Source organism: Megascapheus bottae, chromosome 9 (genome assembly GCF_031878675.1).
Source record: "Megascapheus bottae isolate mThoBot1 chromosome 9, mThoBot2.hap1, whole genome shotgun sequence".
NCBI classification, from domain to species: domain Eukaryota; kingdom Metazoa; phylum Chordata; class Mammalia; order Rodentia; family Geomyidae; genus Megascapheus; species Megascapheus bottae.
This window is the reverse complement of record NC_143517.1, coordinates 3,265,198-3,282,822: the sequence shown is the minus strand read 5'-3', so window position 1 is coordinate 3,282,822 and position 17,625 is coordinate 3,265,198. Positions and strand designations below refer to the sequence as shown.

Genomic DNA, 17,625 nt, shown 5'->3' with positions numbered 1-17,625 from the left:
AAGACAGTGCTCAGGCCCTGGGTTCAAGCCACAGGACTGGCAATTAATTAATTAATTATACAATGGGTTTGTATGTTGCGACTATGTTACTCCTATGTAAGCCCCAAAATATTTTAGAATAGATTTTTTTCAACACGAGTTTAGCTAACTATAATATAAACAGTAATTTTCATGAAAAGTGAGCATTTTCTTGGTATAGTGGCTTCTAATGTTAAACTAGTGAAAAGAAACTTGATAGATATGATTAGAAGTTCTACTATCTTTTGAGAGAAATCCTAAAACTGACCATATTCCCCTCCCCAAGGGGAAGTGGGTCTTTGGGACATGCTAGGGTGTGGATAGTGGATAGAGCCCCTAGCCATTTCCTAGAATGTGACTAGAAGAAGAGACATTTTTCCCCTGGTAGTTTGCCTGTCTCAATCTTACTCATCTAGATCCATTATCTAAGGATTATAAATTCTGGACTGAAGTGTTTTTGTCCAGCTCAAGTAGAAAAGCTAGAGATAGAAACAGCCATTTTGAGGCTTTAATTTCCATATCCTATGGGGAACAGGAAATATTCTCTCTCTCTCTCTCTCTCTCTCTCTCACTCTCTCTCTCTCTCTCTCTCTCTCTCTCTCTCTGTGTGTGTGTGTGTGTGTGTGTGTGTGTGTGTGTGAGAGAGAGAGAGAGAGAGAGAGAGAGAGAGAGAGAGAGAGAGAGAGAGAGAGAGAGAGAGAGAGAGAGAGAGACTTGGTTACAATACTTGAACTCTGGGCCTCCACATTTTCCCTGAGGTCTTTAACCCAAGACTCTCACTCTACCCCTTGAGCCATGACATCACTTCCTTCTCTCTCTTTTTCTATTTCTCTCTACTGTCTCCCTATGATGCTAAAATAAGTCCTTGCAAAACTTATACCTTGTAGGACTTTCCTTCATTTGAAAACCTCTGACATTCTTTCCACATGTCATCTCAAAGACCCTTGATTTTGCATGGAAGCAGAGAAAGCCCTCATCTATCCTCCAGTGGCAGGACTATAATTCTCATAGCTGAGCAGTCTCAACATTGTTTATGACAGACTGGATTATGGCAATTCCCTTCAGCTGCTTTTCTATTTTACGGTTATATCTACGACTCTGCACATGTTTAGATTAGGGAAACTGGTGGTGAGTGGTAGGTAGGATGGGCTTACCTGGAAGGCACTAGAAACCCGACTGTTTGATTTCATGAGTGCTTGGATTACAAATGTGTACATCATGCCAGCTCCAGATTGGCATCATGTGAGTTTATTCCGTTACCTGACTCTGAAAATTTGAATATCTTGATATAAGGCATGTTTTATTTTTCCTTTTTTTGTGGGTTATGGGACTTAAATTCTGGGCCTGAGCATTGTCCATGAGCTCTTCAGCTCAAGGCTAAAGCCCCACTTCCAGCTTTCTAGTGATTAAGTGGAGATAAGAGTCTCACATTCTTTAGTTCCTGGACTGGCTTTGAACCTTGATCCTCAGATCTCAGCCTCCTGAGTGGCTAGGATTACAGGCATGAGCCACTGCACCTGGCTTTATTTCCCTCATTTAAATGTAGGTATTTCACATTCTGAAGTGTAAAACTAGTGTCAGAAAACAGCTTTATTGATTAGATAACAGAGTCTGGAACAAAAATTAGAAGATAAAATTGGAACTTTAAATGATTCTACCTTCATTTGTTGGATGAAATGTGAGCGTAGCCTAGGCCTATTTAAAGTAATTAGATTTAATTTAGGGCCAAATAGGGAAATTTAAAGTTTTCTAGGTAAGGTCAATATAATGTATCTTGCTTGTTTTAAAACAGGCAATAAGACTCCCTTTTTACCTGAAGCCAAAATTAAGATCCTTATCTGTCCCTTGTTGCATGGTTTCACAGCCTTGCTTAGTTTCAGTCTGGACTCTCAGCTCTAAGAGCACTAAAAGACATTAATATTTACTGTTTCTGTCTGGAATGAGTTTTGCCTGCCCATATTTGAGACTTAGCTAAAATATTCCTAAAGCAGTCAGGCAGACAGCTGAGTCTCTGACTTGAAGTAATCCACTTTGTAGTACTGAATTAAGGCTGTGATTTACATTAGAATTTGATCAACATGTTCTCTCCTCTAGAGTGTGAACAGTCTGGGCTGAGGTCAGCCAGAGCATTCACTATTTTCTCAACACCAACCTGGCCCAGAGAATATGTTTGTGATCATAGATTTGGGAAATGTCTGGATTAACCTTACTTTTCTTTTCCAGCCTATGTTAGGTTCAGTATTAGGGCAAATCATTCAGTTCTGCACAAGGAAGCAAAGATGTCCAAACATGTCTCATTCGAATATGTAATGACCTTTTTCTGAAGCATAACTGACATGGTAGATAACTTTGTAGGTACAAAGCTATAAGCCTCATCTACAACCATTGGAGAATGATCTAGAAAATAATATTGTCAATGTGACTATAACATACAACCAAATCAACTCCAGTATCCTGTCAGAGCCCTAAGAATGTTGCCAAATAAATCTTTTTGGCTCAATATTTTCATTACAGAAAACAAGACGATGTATGGACCTCTAAATTTCCATCAAGAATAGTAGGGAAGATTCCAATAAGCTGATATGAGCAAAGTAGTTCCAGTCAAAACTTAAATTGACAGGTACAGGTGTCATCTAGAAAACATCCCTTGAAAGATAATGGAGAGAACAATCATTTGCCTAAGAATCACCATGAACTACCAGAATCACCTACTTTGATCTTTCTTATATATAATATCACTATCTTTAGAAAAAAATCCCTCAATAGAGCATTAGAAGATGGTATCAAAACTGACTATAAATGATATGGAATATCTTCTTGTGGTGAGAAAATACCCTAAAACTGCATTGAGGAATGGGAGTTATTGCTCAGTGGCAGATGCCTCTAGCAAGCATAAAACTGAAGTACCAATAAGAAGTAAACAACTTAAACTGAATGAACTATGATTACTTATATCTTTGAAGATACAAAATAGTGTTGAAATATACACATTAAATGAGTAGAACAGTGCTTAGGCCCTGAGCTCAAAGCCCAGGACTGGAAAAAAATATGAATAGTTCTTTCAAGTGAAAATTTTCTAGGGATTTTAACTGATTCTTGGGAATAATCCATAATCTTGAAATTAAGCTTATATATTTGTCTATGAACTTCCTGTTTTTATATTAGAAAGTGGACCCAGACTGAAGTAAAAAGAATCCACATATGGAAAGAAGAGATATGAGTCTCAGGGACTTTCATTCCCACTCTGGAATTATATTATGATCCTCAGAATTATTGGTGCTTCACTGGATTCAATTGTTTGATATGAATTTTTTAAAGATCCCATTCCCTTTCTCCTCAAATACTACCTAGTGCTCTGCTTGTGTTGGTTTTTAAGCTTAAGAAACTTTCTGGCCTGCATTATTGAGATTTCTTACAAAATTTGAGACATTGATTTTAAATAAGGTGCAGATACATTAGACAGTGTGAAGCAGTCACCTAAACCTTTTAGCACAGGTTACATTGAGACACGTATAGGAATCTCTGAATTATCTTCTTAGAGGCACTGATCTCTTAAATGCCTAAATCTTACCATTTCTATAAAAATCAGTTTATCATGCAAAGGAAAAAAAAAACTACATAGGCATGTCTACTCTGAACAAGATCAAAAGTGCAACAGAGGCCATGACCTCCTAGCTCAGAGGATCTGTGACCCTGCCATCCATGGTGGGAGTTCTATTACGGAGTGGGATCATATACAAGGCTGCTATTCCTGATTAAGTATGTAGATGCATACGTCTACTTCTATCAATAGGCGATACTTATAGGTTTGCATTAAAATGCCTAATCAATTTTAACACTAGAATTAATATATTCTCTTTAAGGCACATTTTTGATTTGGTAAATTTGGTACTATTCATACCTTACTCTTAATATTAAGAACTTACTTCCTTGATTCTGGTCTTTCTCATCTGAACAAACAGGATTTGTACTTCCACTGCCTTAGAGTCACTCCCACATGTGATTCTAACAAAACACAAGACTCACATACTGCAACGTTAATCCTAGATGATCTCCATGGTGAGATGGTGACACAGGATGCTCCAGACTAAGGAGATAGACATGTGGATGCCATCTCCCAGAAGTGCCACAGGGAAAGTAGAAATAGGTGATCAGAGCTGAGAGAAAAGCTAGCTAATGCTGGTGACAACTCAGATGCTATGGGGACCTATTTTGCAGAATCAGCATGCACGGACCTGATGCTTCAATGAAAGCCATGCCAGTGAGAGAATATATAATTCTAAATTAGTAATTTATGGTCCTTTTTTCTACTTATGGCTTTTGCAAATAGAAGTGCTTGATTTCCTACTAAAGGCAAACAAAATACAAAACTAATGCAAGTGGGAATGAAACATGAGTTTCTTACTTCTAAGAGCTGTTTTGAATGAGGAAGACTGAATAATGATAACAAAGAAAACTGAATAATGATAAGGAGATCACAAAAATGGTCTACAATTATAGTGAAATGTCTTCAAAAGTCATATAAGAAATGTCTTCAAAAATTAGTCAAAAGTACAAATAGCTTTAGTACATAGGCTTTATGAAAAATAGTTTGCAAACATAACTTAGAGGGCCTCTAAGCAAAAGGAAAACAACTTCTCTCCTTGAGGTTCTGGAATAGGGACTCGCAATAAAAGATCACTTGAAGATAATAGTAGGCCACATATATATGTGTATGTCACATCTCCAAACTTCATCTCTAATTCCATTTCAGTTACCCATTTGTCTACAGTAGGTTTTCTACATAGTGATGAAAGTATAACGGTAGTATGGGGACAAAATTGGCTCATGCCTTTACTCCTAACTACTCAAAAAGCTGAGATCTGAGGGTGCAGGGAAGTTCAAAATTAGCCCAAGCAGACAAACCTAAGACTTATCTCCAAGCAGCCAGCAATACGCAGGAGTAGAGGTGTGGCTTGAGCAACAGAGAATCGGCTATGTGTGAAAAAAACAGGCATGTAGCCCTGAGTTCAAGCTTCAGAATCCCCTCCTAATCCCTTAATACTCCATCTTTCTTTTTTTCATATATTTTTATTGTAATTAATAGAAGGGTTACATTGTATTTGCCAGATAGGAGGTGCATTAATTTGCATACATTGCTACCCTTTCTCATGTCTTGGTCCACATTTCCCTCACCCCACCCCCACCCCTCATCTTGTTTTCCCCCCTTCCCTATCCAATTTCAAATAACCAAATACAAATATATCTAATATATCAAATAACAAAATGAGATACTGTAACAATATGAGATAACCAAGGGACAGCAAAAGAGATGAGAGATAACATAGTACATTAAGGACAACAATCATTCATTATATGGCTTTTATTTCTATATCCTAGAGGTCCTTTCATTTAGTGTCATACTACATGGGCTTATGTATCTAGGTTTTTCTCTATTGCAAATCTCTGCTAGGAGAACCCAAGGTTTCTACTGATTATGACAAATGAGGGAAACCATTGAGCCTATGTTCCTTTGAGTATGGCTTACTTCACTTAATATAATTTTTTCTAAGTCTTTCCATTTCCTAACAAACGGGGCGATGTCATTCTTTCTGACAGCCACATAGAATTCCATTGTGTACAAATACCACATCTTGTTGATCCACTCATCAACTAAGGGACATCTGGGTTGGTTCCATATCTTTGCTATGGCAAATAGTACTGCAATGAACAACGTTGTGCTAGTGGATTTAGTATGCCCTTGTTTCTGGACAATTGGGTAAATGCCTAGTAGTGGAATTGCTGGCTCATAGGGGAGCTCTATGTTTAGTCTTTTGAGGAACTGCCACACTGCTTTCCATAGTGGTTGAACAAGTTTGCACTCCCACCAGCAGTGTAGTAGTGATCCCTCCTGGCCACATCCTCTCCAGCATCTGTTGTTAATAGTTTTCTTGATCCTGGCCATTCTAACTGGAGTGAGGTGGGATCTTAGATTTGTTTTGATTTGCATTTCTTTTATGACCAGAGATGTTGAGCATTTCTTCATGTGTCTATAGGCCATTTTTGTTTCTTCTTCAGAGAAGACTCTCTTTAAGTCTTTGGCCCATCTTTTAATGGGATGGTTGTTACTTTGGAGATTAGTTTTGGAGTGATTCAATTTTTTGAGTTTTTTTCATCTTTCTTAAACAAAGAAAGGAACATGGTAAGAAGGCTCCTCCTAGAAGTGAAGAGAATTCTAGTCTTTTAACCATAGACTCTGAAGAAAAATAGTTCATCTAAGCTGGATGATACACAAGCAAGAATGGCATCCTTGTGTCTGACCTCTCCTTGCCAGAACGTGAAGTACACAGTTACCATCTCACTGAAGTATATGTATGAGAGGTAAGGCATATGCATGAAGACTTAGAAATTTGTTGAGCAGAGAACTCAAGGGGTTCTGTGCAGGTATTTCAGGTTGGTTAGAGCTGCTGTGGGGCAGCCATCTTGTAGCCATAGACATCAGCATCACAGCCATCCTCTGAGCTCAAAGATCATTACCTTTATGTCTCTTTTGAGTTTGTTCAGAATACACATGAATGCACAGGTTTTCTTCCTTTCCTTGTTAAATCAATTTCTGTATAAAATGATAAGATTTCAGGCATTTAAAAAATTAGTGCCTCGGGCCTAGAGTTTGGCCTAGTGGTTAAAGTGCTTGCCTAGCATGCACGAAGACCCGGGTTCGATTCCACGGTACCACATACATAGAAAAAAGCCAGAAGTGATGCTGAGGATCAAGTGGTAGGGCTCTAGCCTTGAGAAAGTCCAAGGACAGTGCTCAAGCCCTGAGCTCAAGCCCAGGACTGGCAAAAAAAAAATTAGTGCCTCTAAGAAAATAAATCAGAGATTCCTACATAAATCTCAATATAACCTATGCTAAAAGTTTTAGCTGATGGCTCCACATTGAGTGTCATGTACCTGCATAACATTTAAAATAGTGCACCACTCATAACAGCATCAAATTTTGTAAGGAATCTCAATAATGCAAGTCACAAAGTGTATCAAGCTTTAAAATTAGAAAGCACTAGGTAGCATGTGACGAGAAAGGGAAGGGAATTTGAAAAAATCATATCAGAAATTAAATCCAACCAGGAACTAATGGATCACACTTAAAGTTCTAGCTAGTCAAGGAGGCTGAACTCTGAGGATCATGATTTGCCAGACTAGGCATGGAAGTCCCTGATACTCATATCTCTAACCACCAAAAGGCTGAAATAGAGCTGTAGTTCAAATGGTAGAACACTAACCTTCAGCAAAAAACTTCTCAGGGGCATCTCCTAAGCCTTGAGTTCCAGCCTCAGGACCAATACCAAAAAAAATTCATATATATATCACATATTCCTTTTATTTCTCTTAATTGTTCTCTTCATACTCCTCAGCGTGTCCTACATCGAGTTCTGATATTGGCCTTTCAACAGAAGGTGCTAAAGTCCAGAATTAAACTATGGAGACATAAAACTGCCTCAAGCTCTTGGCCATCTGCACTTGGGGGTTCCAGAAGTTTCAATATTGTTTCATGTGAGAAGATTTAAAACTACAAGCCAGTGGCCTGGGGCTACAGAAAACGGAAGAACATGAGGAATGTATGGACACTGGTAGCCATTTATCCTGATGATTCTTGTACCGACAGCCATCAAAGCACCTCAATAAAGCATTCAGATAAATTCAGCTAGGCATCTTCCTTACAGGGTTGCCTATTAGCCTCCAGACCCTGGATTTCAACATGGATGGTGCAGGTTTATCCCATATATGGGTGCTGAAGCAACCAAGCCAAGGAAGACCTACAGCAATTGGTCTGCAGACCACAGAACAAATTGGCTGCCTTTAGTACTCACAGTGCATGTTTAAGTAGTTTAGTGTTTAGTAAACTGAAAAGACATTCTATTACCCTTCAGTCAAGTTTATAGAAAAGAGGACATTAGCCAGGCCAAGGTTGCTTATGCCTATAATCCTTGCTGCTAAGGAGGCTAAGATTTGATGATATCTACTAAAAGCAGGAGAATTCTTAGAGACTCTTATCTGCAATTAATGACTAATAAGTTATAAATAGAGCTGTAGTTCAAGTTGTAGAGCACTAGTGAAAAAGCTAAGAGACAGAACTCAGGTCCTGCGTTCAAGCCCAACTAAAAGCACAGAACAAAAAGAGAAGGAATTGTAGAAAGTTAAACTGGGTGTTTCTGTTTTCTGAGTCAAGTTAAATAAATTTACTCCAAGACCTGTTGGCTCTTGACTATCAATATATTTATGTTCAGTTATTCAACACACCATCTTCCTTTCATCTCTAATGAGACCTTGAGAGTTTAATTAATAATTCTAACTACAAAAACTCCCACATGTGTAGAAGTAATTACTTAACTGGAACAATTAAAGCTAAATTTTGTCTATATATTTATGTACATAATTGCATTATTAGTTCAAAACTGCTCCTAAAATAAATAAATTATTCAACATTAAAATGTTAATTTTTGCACTGAGCCTGAGTGATTTCTAAATGTTTACTAGACATATATGTCTAAATTCTCAGATCTAAAGAAAATAGTACTAATAAACAATATTTTGTATAATCACATTTAACCAAAAAGGAAATTAAAAAGCAGTATTTCTATTTAATTTTTTAAAAAATTTACATAACCATAATGTAAAATACTTTTAAATATCAAAAAGAAAACTTTAAGCTGGCTGCCTGTAATTCTAGCTACTCAGAAGTTTGAGATCTGAGGCATGGAAACTTCTGGAGATTCATATCTACAACTAACCACCACATAACAGCAGTAGAGCCATGGTTCAATTTTGGGTAGAGTGGGTAGAGTGGGTAGAATGAACAAAAACTGTCAAGTGGGAACATGAGCCTGAATGTAAGATTCTGGTGCCAACACTAGTACTAACGCACACACACACACACACACACACACACACACACACACACACACACACACAGCAGGAAAGGGGAAAGGAAAGCAATATACTGAAAATGAAAAATGAGTACTGAGAAATTCCAAGTTAGGAATGGCAAATTAATAAAGAAAATTAAGTCTAAATAATCATGCCATTATTTATTTTCTGGTTATATAATACTATATGGCGCTTGTCATAGTTCGAATATCAACATCTGTGACCAACATTCTGAATGGTAAGTACAAACTTATAGTGTTGTGTATGAATCAAAATAGTGAATTCATTAGATTGAAATGACTGAGTTAGCGAATTTGTGATGCTTTTAAAAAACACTTAAGCTTTATATACCATTTAAACTGTAGCCTTTCAATAAAATTGTGTTATACTCTAAATAGTAGCAGAAGGACTAAATAACAATAAACTCTCTTTTGAAATGGAGTCAGAGATAGACTAAAAAAAATACATTGAAATTGGATAGGGAAGGGGGGAAAACAAGATGAGGGGTGGGGGTGGGGGGAGAGAAATGGGGACCAAGACATGAGAAAGGGTATCAATGTATGTGAATTAATGTACCTTCTATCTGGCAAATATAATTTAACCCTTCTATTAATTACAATAAAAATATATAAAAAAACACAATAGTCTCAAATAAATGAACTAAACCTTGACTAATAGGTTTGAGTCTTAGAGTTTCTAATAACTTTAGTATCACCTTCATAGTACTCCCAATAAACATTATGGTTAAGACTAAAGGAAAAAAATTAAACTGTCAAATCAACCCCAAAATATTATGCACATAATAATGTGATTTCTCCAGCAGGTCTCGTCACCATACCTGTCATTTGTCCTGCCACCTCTTGGTCTTAGTAACAAGTAAAGTAATTATAAAATTGATTTCAAATCTAATGCTTTACAAGTAACCTTCTCATCACTGACAAAACAATTCATAGGCAACATATTAATCATGACATAATAATTGCACATTGACCTCTATTTTAGCTCATTTCCAAAGAGTTGAATGGTATTCACAAAATTTAGAGTACCATCTTCTGAGTGTACAGAACTGAATCCAATGAAGTTTTTTTTTTTAATTTTTAATGTGACCTGGAGATGTATAACTGTTTTCAACCAAGATTTTTGGTTCAAATCAAAATTACATAATGTCTTCTTCTTTTAAAAATCCTTTTTTAGCTGGGCACCAATGCCTCACCTCTATAATCACAACTACACAGTAGGCTAAGACCTGAGGATCACTGTTCAAAGACAGTCCAGGCAAGAAAGTCTCTGAGACCCTTATCTCTAACTAACTACCAGAAAACAGGAAATGGCTCTTTGACTCAAATGGGAAAGCACTAACTTTGAGCTGAAGAACTCAGGGACAGGGCTCAGGCCCAGAGTTCACCCCATGACTGGGAGAAAAAAAAATTATCTTCTATTTCAGTGAGGATATACTGCTGTTGTAGTCCATCAACAGTGGTCAATTAGATCCAGAAACAAAACCATTACAGTGTTATGATAAATACACTTGATGTTGAAATAAGACATATAGGGATTTCTTTAACAAAAGTTAAACAAATAAAAAGACAGACATAATAAAATAAATTCAACAGTATAATATGATCATGCTTGCAACCAGCTATTAGTAATGTGAAACTTAACTCTCATTCTATTCACTGTAGGGTAGTATTTTATGTACTTCTGAGTTGAAGGAAAACATAATATCATAGCTAATATCTTTAAACAAACCAGATAAAGAACGCTAATATACTATATTACTATATACTATACTATATATTGGTGAAGTTCCCAAAACCTTTCTTAAAATATTTAAATGAAAATCTAAAGGTATCCATGAGACTGTTCCATGAAACCGTACCTACTTTACAGTCCACACTAAGTAGTAAGAAGCTTGCCACATAGTTATCCTTGTCTAGTTATGAATCAGAAAACAATAGAATAGACAGAACTCTACCAAGGCACAACCTTCGTAGAGACTGAAAAGGCAACTACCTTGATGCTCAGTCCAAAGCCTCCTACTGTCTGTCTTCTTATCGTCACCGTTCTTTCCTGAAAAACAGGATTTTTTTACAGTCGTTAATGTTTCCTCTGTGCTAGGCTTTTTTTCTTGAAAAAAGAAAAAAATTGACAGCGTGGAGGATTCAAATCTTGTAATTAACGAAGTATTTTATACTTTTAAAATTAAACTTCAGTAACTTTTGTGTCAAAATAAAAGAAATTACTTAGTTATTAAATAAACTCTGAAAAATAAACTCATCATGAGTATTTGAGACATACTATAGAATCATAGGTTTTCTATTTTCTCTCATTATCATGTTATATATACTAATCTAAGAAATGGCAAATGGCAAACTTTTGGTGACATGGCAGTAAGCCAAGATCAATGGGAAATATGTATTAAAACAATCTCATGTGTGCGACTTGAAAGCTGAGCTACACACTGCCAAGTCCTAGCACATGAGAGGTTCATACCAGGTCTCCAATGATACTAAGACTGAGCCAGTTCAAGAATAATTAATTAGCCTTCTCAGGAAATGAATGGTTATATACTGAAGAAATAGATATTAATACATTATCAAGTTTCAAAATCAGAGTCCTTTTCCTTCCACAATAGAAACAATAAATCTGTCATTATTTTATGATTCTTAAAAACAAAACCTTATAGATAACACAATGAGTCACAAATGAACATGTGTGACATATCCTGTAACATTCAATTTGAATGTGCTTTAAAACATTCAATTTGAATGTGCTTTAAAACAGCCATCCTGCCATAACTCATTTTCCAGAGGGTTTCAGAAGGGATGAACACTGTGCCTATCCTATTACCTGCTCTGTTTACACAGGTCATTTTGTGTGTGTGTGGCTATTGGGAATTGAACTCTAGGCCTGGGTGCTATCCCTGAGCTTTTAAGCTCAAGGCTACTGCCCTACCCCTTGAGCCACAGCCGTACTTCCTGTTTTCTCGTGGTTAATTGGAGATAAGAGTCTTAGGTTCTTTAATGCCCAGGCACCCTTTCAACTGAGATCCTCAAATCTCAGCCTTCTGAGTAGCTAGTTTTCTTGAATGCAACCATTGTTGCAGCCCCTGTCTTTCCTGGCTTCATTACAGGATGTCACATTGCTCCTTTACTCCTCATGTGCATAAGTTGTTTAGTAGGGTTATCGTTTTCTAAATATAAATACCATTCTCTTTCCTATGGATAAGTTCTGTTTTTCATTTCCATTTCTGTAAGGACTATGCCGACTACTTAACATTATTTACAAACAAGGAAGAGACAATTTAATCTATATATGCTTCTCATGATTCTTGTGAAATATTTTAAGACAGATGATTAGTTTGACAATGTTTCAATGATCTTTCTTTCTTGAAAGCCAAATACAATTTCTTACTTACAAAAAGGAAAATAAAGTTTGCAGACGGCATTGTCATGCCATGAATTAGGAAATATTAGCTATTATTTATGATGAAGTACAAAGTAAATCTTTTGGTGTAGATTAAGGTATATTCAATGAAAGTTGTGAATGTAAATAACATTCTGTAATGTAAAATCTCTTTACAATATACTGAATAATTATGACAGTTTTTAATTAATGTATTCCTGTAACCTGTTAAGACACTAAAATTTCATTTCTACAATATGTTTCTACATACGTTATAACTTAGGTAATACATGAATTACAATGGATACTTGAGGCAGGGGTATCAAGATCAGAGTCTCAAGACCCACACAGGTAAAGTTAGAGATGTCCTTGCTCAAAAGCAAAAACAAACTCAGACACGTTGAGGTGAAATCCCCTTGTTCAACTAGTTAAAGATTATAAAAATAAAATAAAACTATAAATAGTTAAATGAATTGTTTATTATAGAACATTAGCGACCAAAAATTGTTGAACAAAAGAGCTAAAGGTATTGGTCAAGTTGTAAAACATTTTCATGAAGTTCAGTATTGAATCAGAAACACACACGCGTGCACACACACACACACACGCATGCACACACAATTGTTACTGCACTTATAACAAATGTATAATTGTAATATATATTATTGTAATATATGTAGTGCAAATATAACCAGTACAAAAAAAGAAAGTGAATATATCTAATACAAGCACAAATTCTAGATTGAAATAAACTACAATTATCTTAAATGTCATTTTATTGGGCAGGATAAGAAAATATTGCTAAAGTTAGTTAACTTAGCACCAGTATCTTGCTTCTTCAATTTCTGCTACTCGGGGCTAAGATCCCAAGTTTGAAGTCAGATTAGGTAGAAAAGATTTTGAGATCTTCTCTTTAAAATTACTGGAAACAAGTTGGGCTGTAAGTTTGGCTCTTGTGGTAGAACCAGCTGAGCAAGAAAACACAAACCAAGTAAGGATGAGCGGAAACCTAAGTACTAGAATAAATAAATAAATACATAAAATAAAAAAACACCTAACTCTGATTATCTCTCATTAAAAGATTCACAAGAGGGAATATGAAAACTGAATATATATGTATATGAATGCATATGTATGTATGTATGTATGTATGTATGTATGTATATATATATATATATATATATAGAGAGAGAGAGAGAGAGAGAGAGAGAGAGAGAGAGATTGAAGTCAGAGAAACTACCAGTGATGTAAATCTTCACGATTTAACATGTTTTAAAAATTCATAGGCCCTGTGAGCCCATTTCCAAAGTTGCAGAGCATGACAAAATCATTCTCAGAGGCTACTTCAAGCCTTTATATTTACAAAGAACACAACAAGATAGTAGAAATTCACTGACTATTAAGACAAAAAAAATCCTGTCCTTCTAGACAAGGGTCTCTATGTAAGAATGACTTACATATCTGATATGTTACCACCTCACTCTTTATATATGTATGGCACTAAGTAGTATAAAGCTTGAAAAGTTCCGGTAGGGACAGGTAATTAAATACTGACACCAACTATTTTGCAAATCTGCTAATTTAACCAAAGTTCTTGAATGTCAGGAACTACTTTCCTAATTATTTTCTGTAAAGATAAAATATTTTATGCCTAGGGCCAGGAGTTTGGCCTAGTGGTAGAGTTCTTGCCTAGCATGCATGAAGACCTGGGTTAGATTCCTCGGTACCACATACATAGGAAAAAGCTGGAAGTGATGCTAAGGCTCAAGTGGTAGAGTTCTAGCCTTGAAAAGGCCCAAGGACAGTGTTCAGGCCCTGAGTTCAAGCCCCAGGACTGGCAAAAAATATTTCATTCCTAAATTGTTAGAAAACTAATGGGGGCAGAAACTCATTTCAGCTGTCCTAACCTAAACACATGCATCAAATAAAATGTGTTGTAACTGGCAAAGGTCTATACATAGATTTCCAAGAAACCTTGCATCACCCTGGTAAGCAGGGAGAGCAATGTCGTCAGTAACCTCTGTCCAAAAGCCCAGGACTGTCTAGTGATAACAACAGGGAGAATCAAGCTGCAAGGCTCTGGGTAATTCCTTCCTCTTCCTAGCAGGCGGCCTTCCCAGCTTCAGGGTGGAATTTTTAGAACAAATCCCCAATCAGATGGAAAACTGCTGATACAGACAGGAACTCTGGAAGTCAGTAGAAAACTGAGAAAGTTTCAGAAGTAGCTTTGAAGTGAATGTTCATCTAACACCCAGCAAACACACACGCGCGTGCGCACACACACACACACACACGTGTGCACACACCTCTACTACCATGCAGATACACATATGCCCACACATTTCTACACTTCCATACCCCTCTGTACATACACACCTTATCCATGATTACAAAGCTAATCTCCCACAATGACATGCACACACGTATACACGTAAGTCCTTCACTCGAACGCACACATCCACACAATGGCACAATCCCATACCCCAAACCTCTTCATACATGCTCACCCTCACATGCATTCCAAAACCTACACTCAGATACACCCACATCCAAACCCACTCTTATATACACACCAACACACATATATCTGCCAACAACCCCAGACCCTCCCAACAACACACAAATATACATACCAAAAAACATATGTGAATACTTCTGCTCACACCGTTTACTGACAATACCTCTCCTCCCATCCCAATGACAGCACAGCTCCCCTACATATATCCATAGCATACAATTCACACCCATCCCTTAAATATGCCCATGCCCTCACACACCCAGTACACAGACCACACACATGTACACAAGCCTATCGGTGCATGTACACATATCTGCACACCACAATCAGTACTCATCAACTCCTTTTGATCTAGAAGAAGCCATATAAATTAATTACTTGTGCTTTATAACGCTAACATTCATTGGTCACTAGGAAATATAAATGGGAAACTCACAGCTGGGTGTCTGACTGGACTTCCAGTTCAAGTTAGTATTAATATATCATCTCCTTCCACCTCTCCACATCTAAGACTTGATTCCCAACCCAAAAAATTCAGAGCAAGAAACAATCTGCAATAAAGAAGTAAAAACTGCTTGCTCATAAAGCAATGTATCAGAACTAGACTGGAAAGTTCACATGTTATTCCCTGAATATCTGGTTGCCTGGCAACCAAGCATTATCATTGGGGAAAACAAGATACTGTCTGTCGTTTTATGTTTTTGTTTTTATTTCTTCCGTTCCTAGGGCTTGAATTCTGGATCTGGGTTCTGTTCCTGTGCTTTTCTGTTCAAGGGCTAGATCTCTACCACTTAAGTCACAGCTCCACTTCTGTTTTCATTTTATTTATTTTTTTGTAGTTAACTGGAGAGAATAGTTTTATGAACTTTCCTGCCTAGACTGTTTTCAAACAGCAGTTCTCAAATCTCAGCCCCCTGAGTATCTATGATTGCAGGCCTGACTTATTGATGCATGACTTGTTATTCTTTTTTATTTTGCCAGTTCTGGGGCTTGAACTCAGGGCCTGAGTATTGTCCTTGATCTTTCTCAAGAACAGAACTCTACTATTTGAGCCACAGCACCATATCTGGCTTTTTTGTTCTAAGTATGTGGCAACAAGGAATCAAAGCCTAGTCTTTGTGCATTCCAGACAAGCACTCCACTACTAGGCCAAACTCCAGACCCCTATTCTACTTTTTAAAACACAAAATTCATATTGATGCTTCTATCCAGTCACATATAAAATAACTATGGAAGTCTTCTGCATCCTTAAAATATGTCAAATATATACATGATGATTAATCATATAAGACACTAAAAACTTGTATACTGATATATTCATCCTCAAATATTATCATGCATTCTCTTTGTGATTCTTCCTGAACCCTACTTATCTGTACACATGTATGTGTTGATATGCAACATAAACTATAGAAGGAGGACCAGGAGTTTTGCCTAGTGGTAGAGTGCTTGCCAAGCATGCACAAAGACCTGAGTTTGATTCCTCGGCACCAAATACAAAGAAAAAAGCTGAAAGTGGTGCTATGGCTCAAGGGTAGAGCTCCAGCCTTGAGGAAAGTCCAAGGATAGTGTTCAGGCCCTGAATTCAAGCCCCACACCTGGCAAAAAAAATAAAATAAACTATAGAGGGATTAATTTAGTATATTTTGCCCCCAAAATAACATCACACATTTTAAAAATATAAATCTGCAAAATATTGATTTAAAAGTTTTGGAATAATGGAAGACAATACAGAAGCTAGAAGTTTATCATTTAGAAAATTGATAGCTGAGTGCTAGTGACTCAAGCCTGTAATCCTAGCAACTCATAACGCTGATACTTGAAGATTGTGTTTGAAGCGAAAAGACTGTGAGACTCAGATCCACTTAGTCAATGAAATGCCTCAATGGATGTGTGGTTCCACTGGTAGAATTCCAGTCAAGAAAAAAGCCAAGTAAAAGCAAGTGGCCCTGAGCTCAAGCCCCAGTCCAGTATTGACATTAAAAAAATAGAGGGTGCAGTGGCTCAGACCTGTAATTCTAACTACTCAGGAGACAGAGATCTGAGGATCGTGGTTCAAAACCAGCCCAGGAACTAAAGTCCTGGAGACTCTTTTTTTTTTTTTTTGCCAGTCTTGGGCTTGGGCTCAGGGCTTGAGCTTTGTCCTTGGGTTTTCTCAAGGCTAGAGCTCTACTATTTGTGCCACAGCACCACTTCTGGCATGTTTTCTAGGTAGGTAATACCGAGGAATGGAACCCGGGTCTTTGTGCATGCTAGGCAAGCACTCTACCACAAGGCCAAATTCCTGGAGACTCTTGTCTCCAAGTAACCATCAGAAAACCAGGAGTGGTTTTGTGACTCAAGGAAGGACAGTAGCTTTGAGCTGAAGAGCTCAGGGACAATGCTCAGGCCCAGAGTTCAAGCCCCATGGCAGACAAAAGAAAAGAAAAGTACATTGATTTTGTGTAAAAGTAATATATATATATATATATATATTGATAATTAAGGAAGAATGAGTAACCTTGGAAAAGTAATCATAATAAGGTGATGGTTCCTAATTATTAGAAACCTGTCATATGTGCTCAAAAACCATTCATAGCACTTGTGATGGTTTACACAGATCATTTATATTTTTATATAAAAATATTTCTATAGATTATTTACATATTTTTTACTCCAGGTTTTTAAAAGTAAGGGATATTAGTGTCAGGGGGAAAAATATCTAAGAATTCAGCACAGGGCCTAAGTCAAAGTTAAGCATTCATACGTTAAATGAAAAGAGAGATGCACATATTTCA

The 17,625-nt window shown here is 36.9% G+C and overlaps 1 protein-coding gene across 1 annotated transcript in view; it reads right to left on the bottom strand.

Annotated features, from left to right (window-relative positions):
- Nucleotides 1-17,625, bottom strand: part of Sntg1 (syntrophin gamma 1) — a 774,750-nt gene that overhangs the window by 259,803 nt on the left and 497,322 nt on the right. Inside the window, exon 5 of the mRNA XM_090338807.1 lies at nt 10,939-10,995. Coding sequence (XP_090194933.1) covers nt 10,939-10,995 — 57 coding nt within the window. The remainder of the gene's footprint in view (nt 1-10,938; nt 10,996-17,625) is intronic.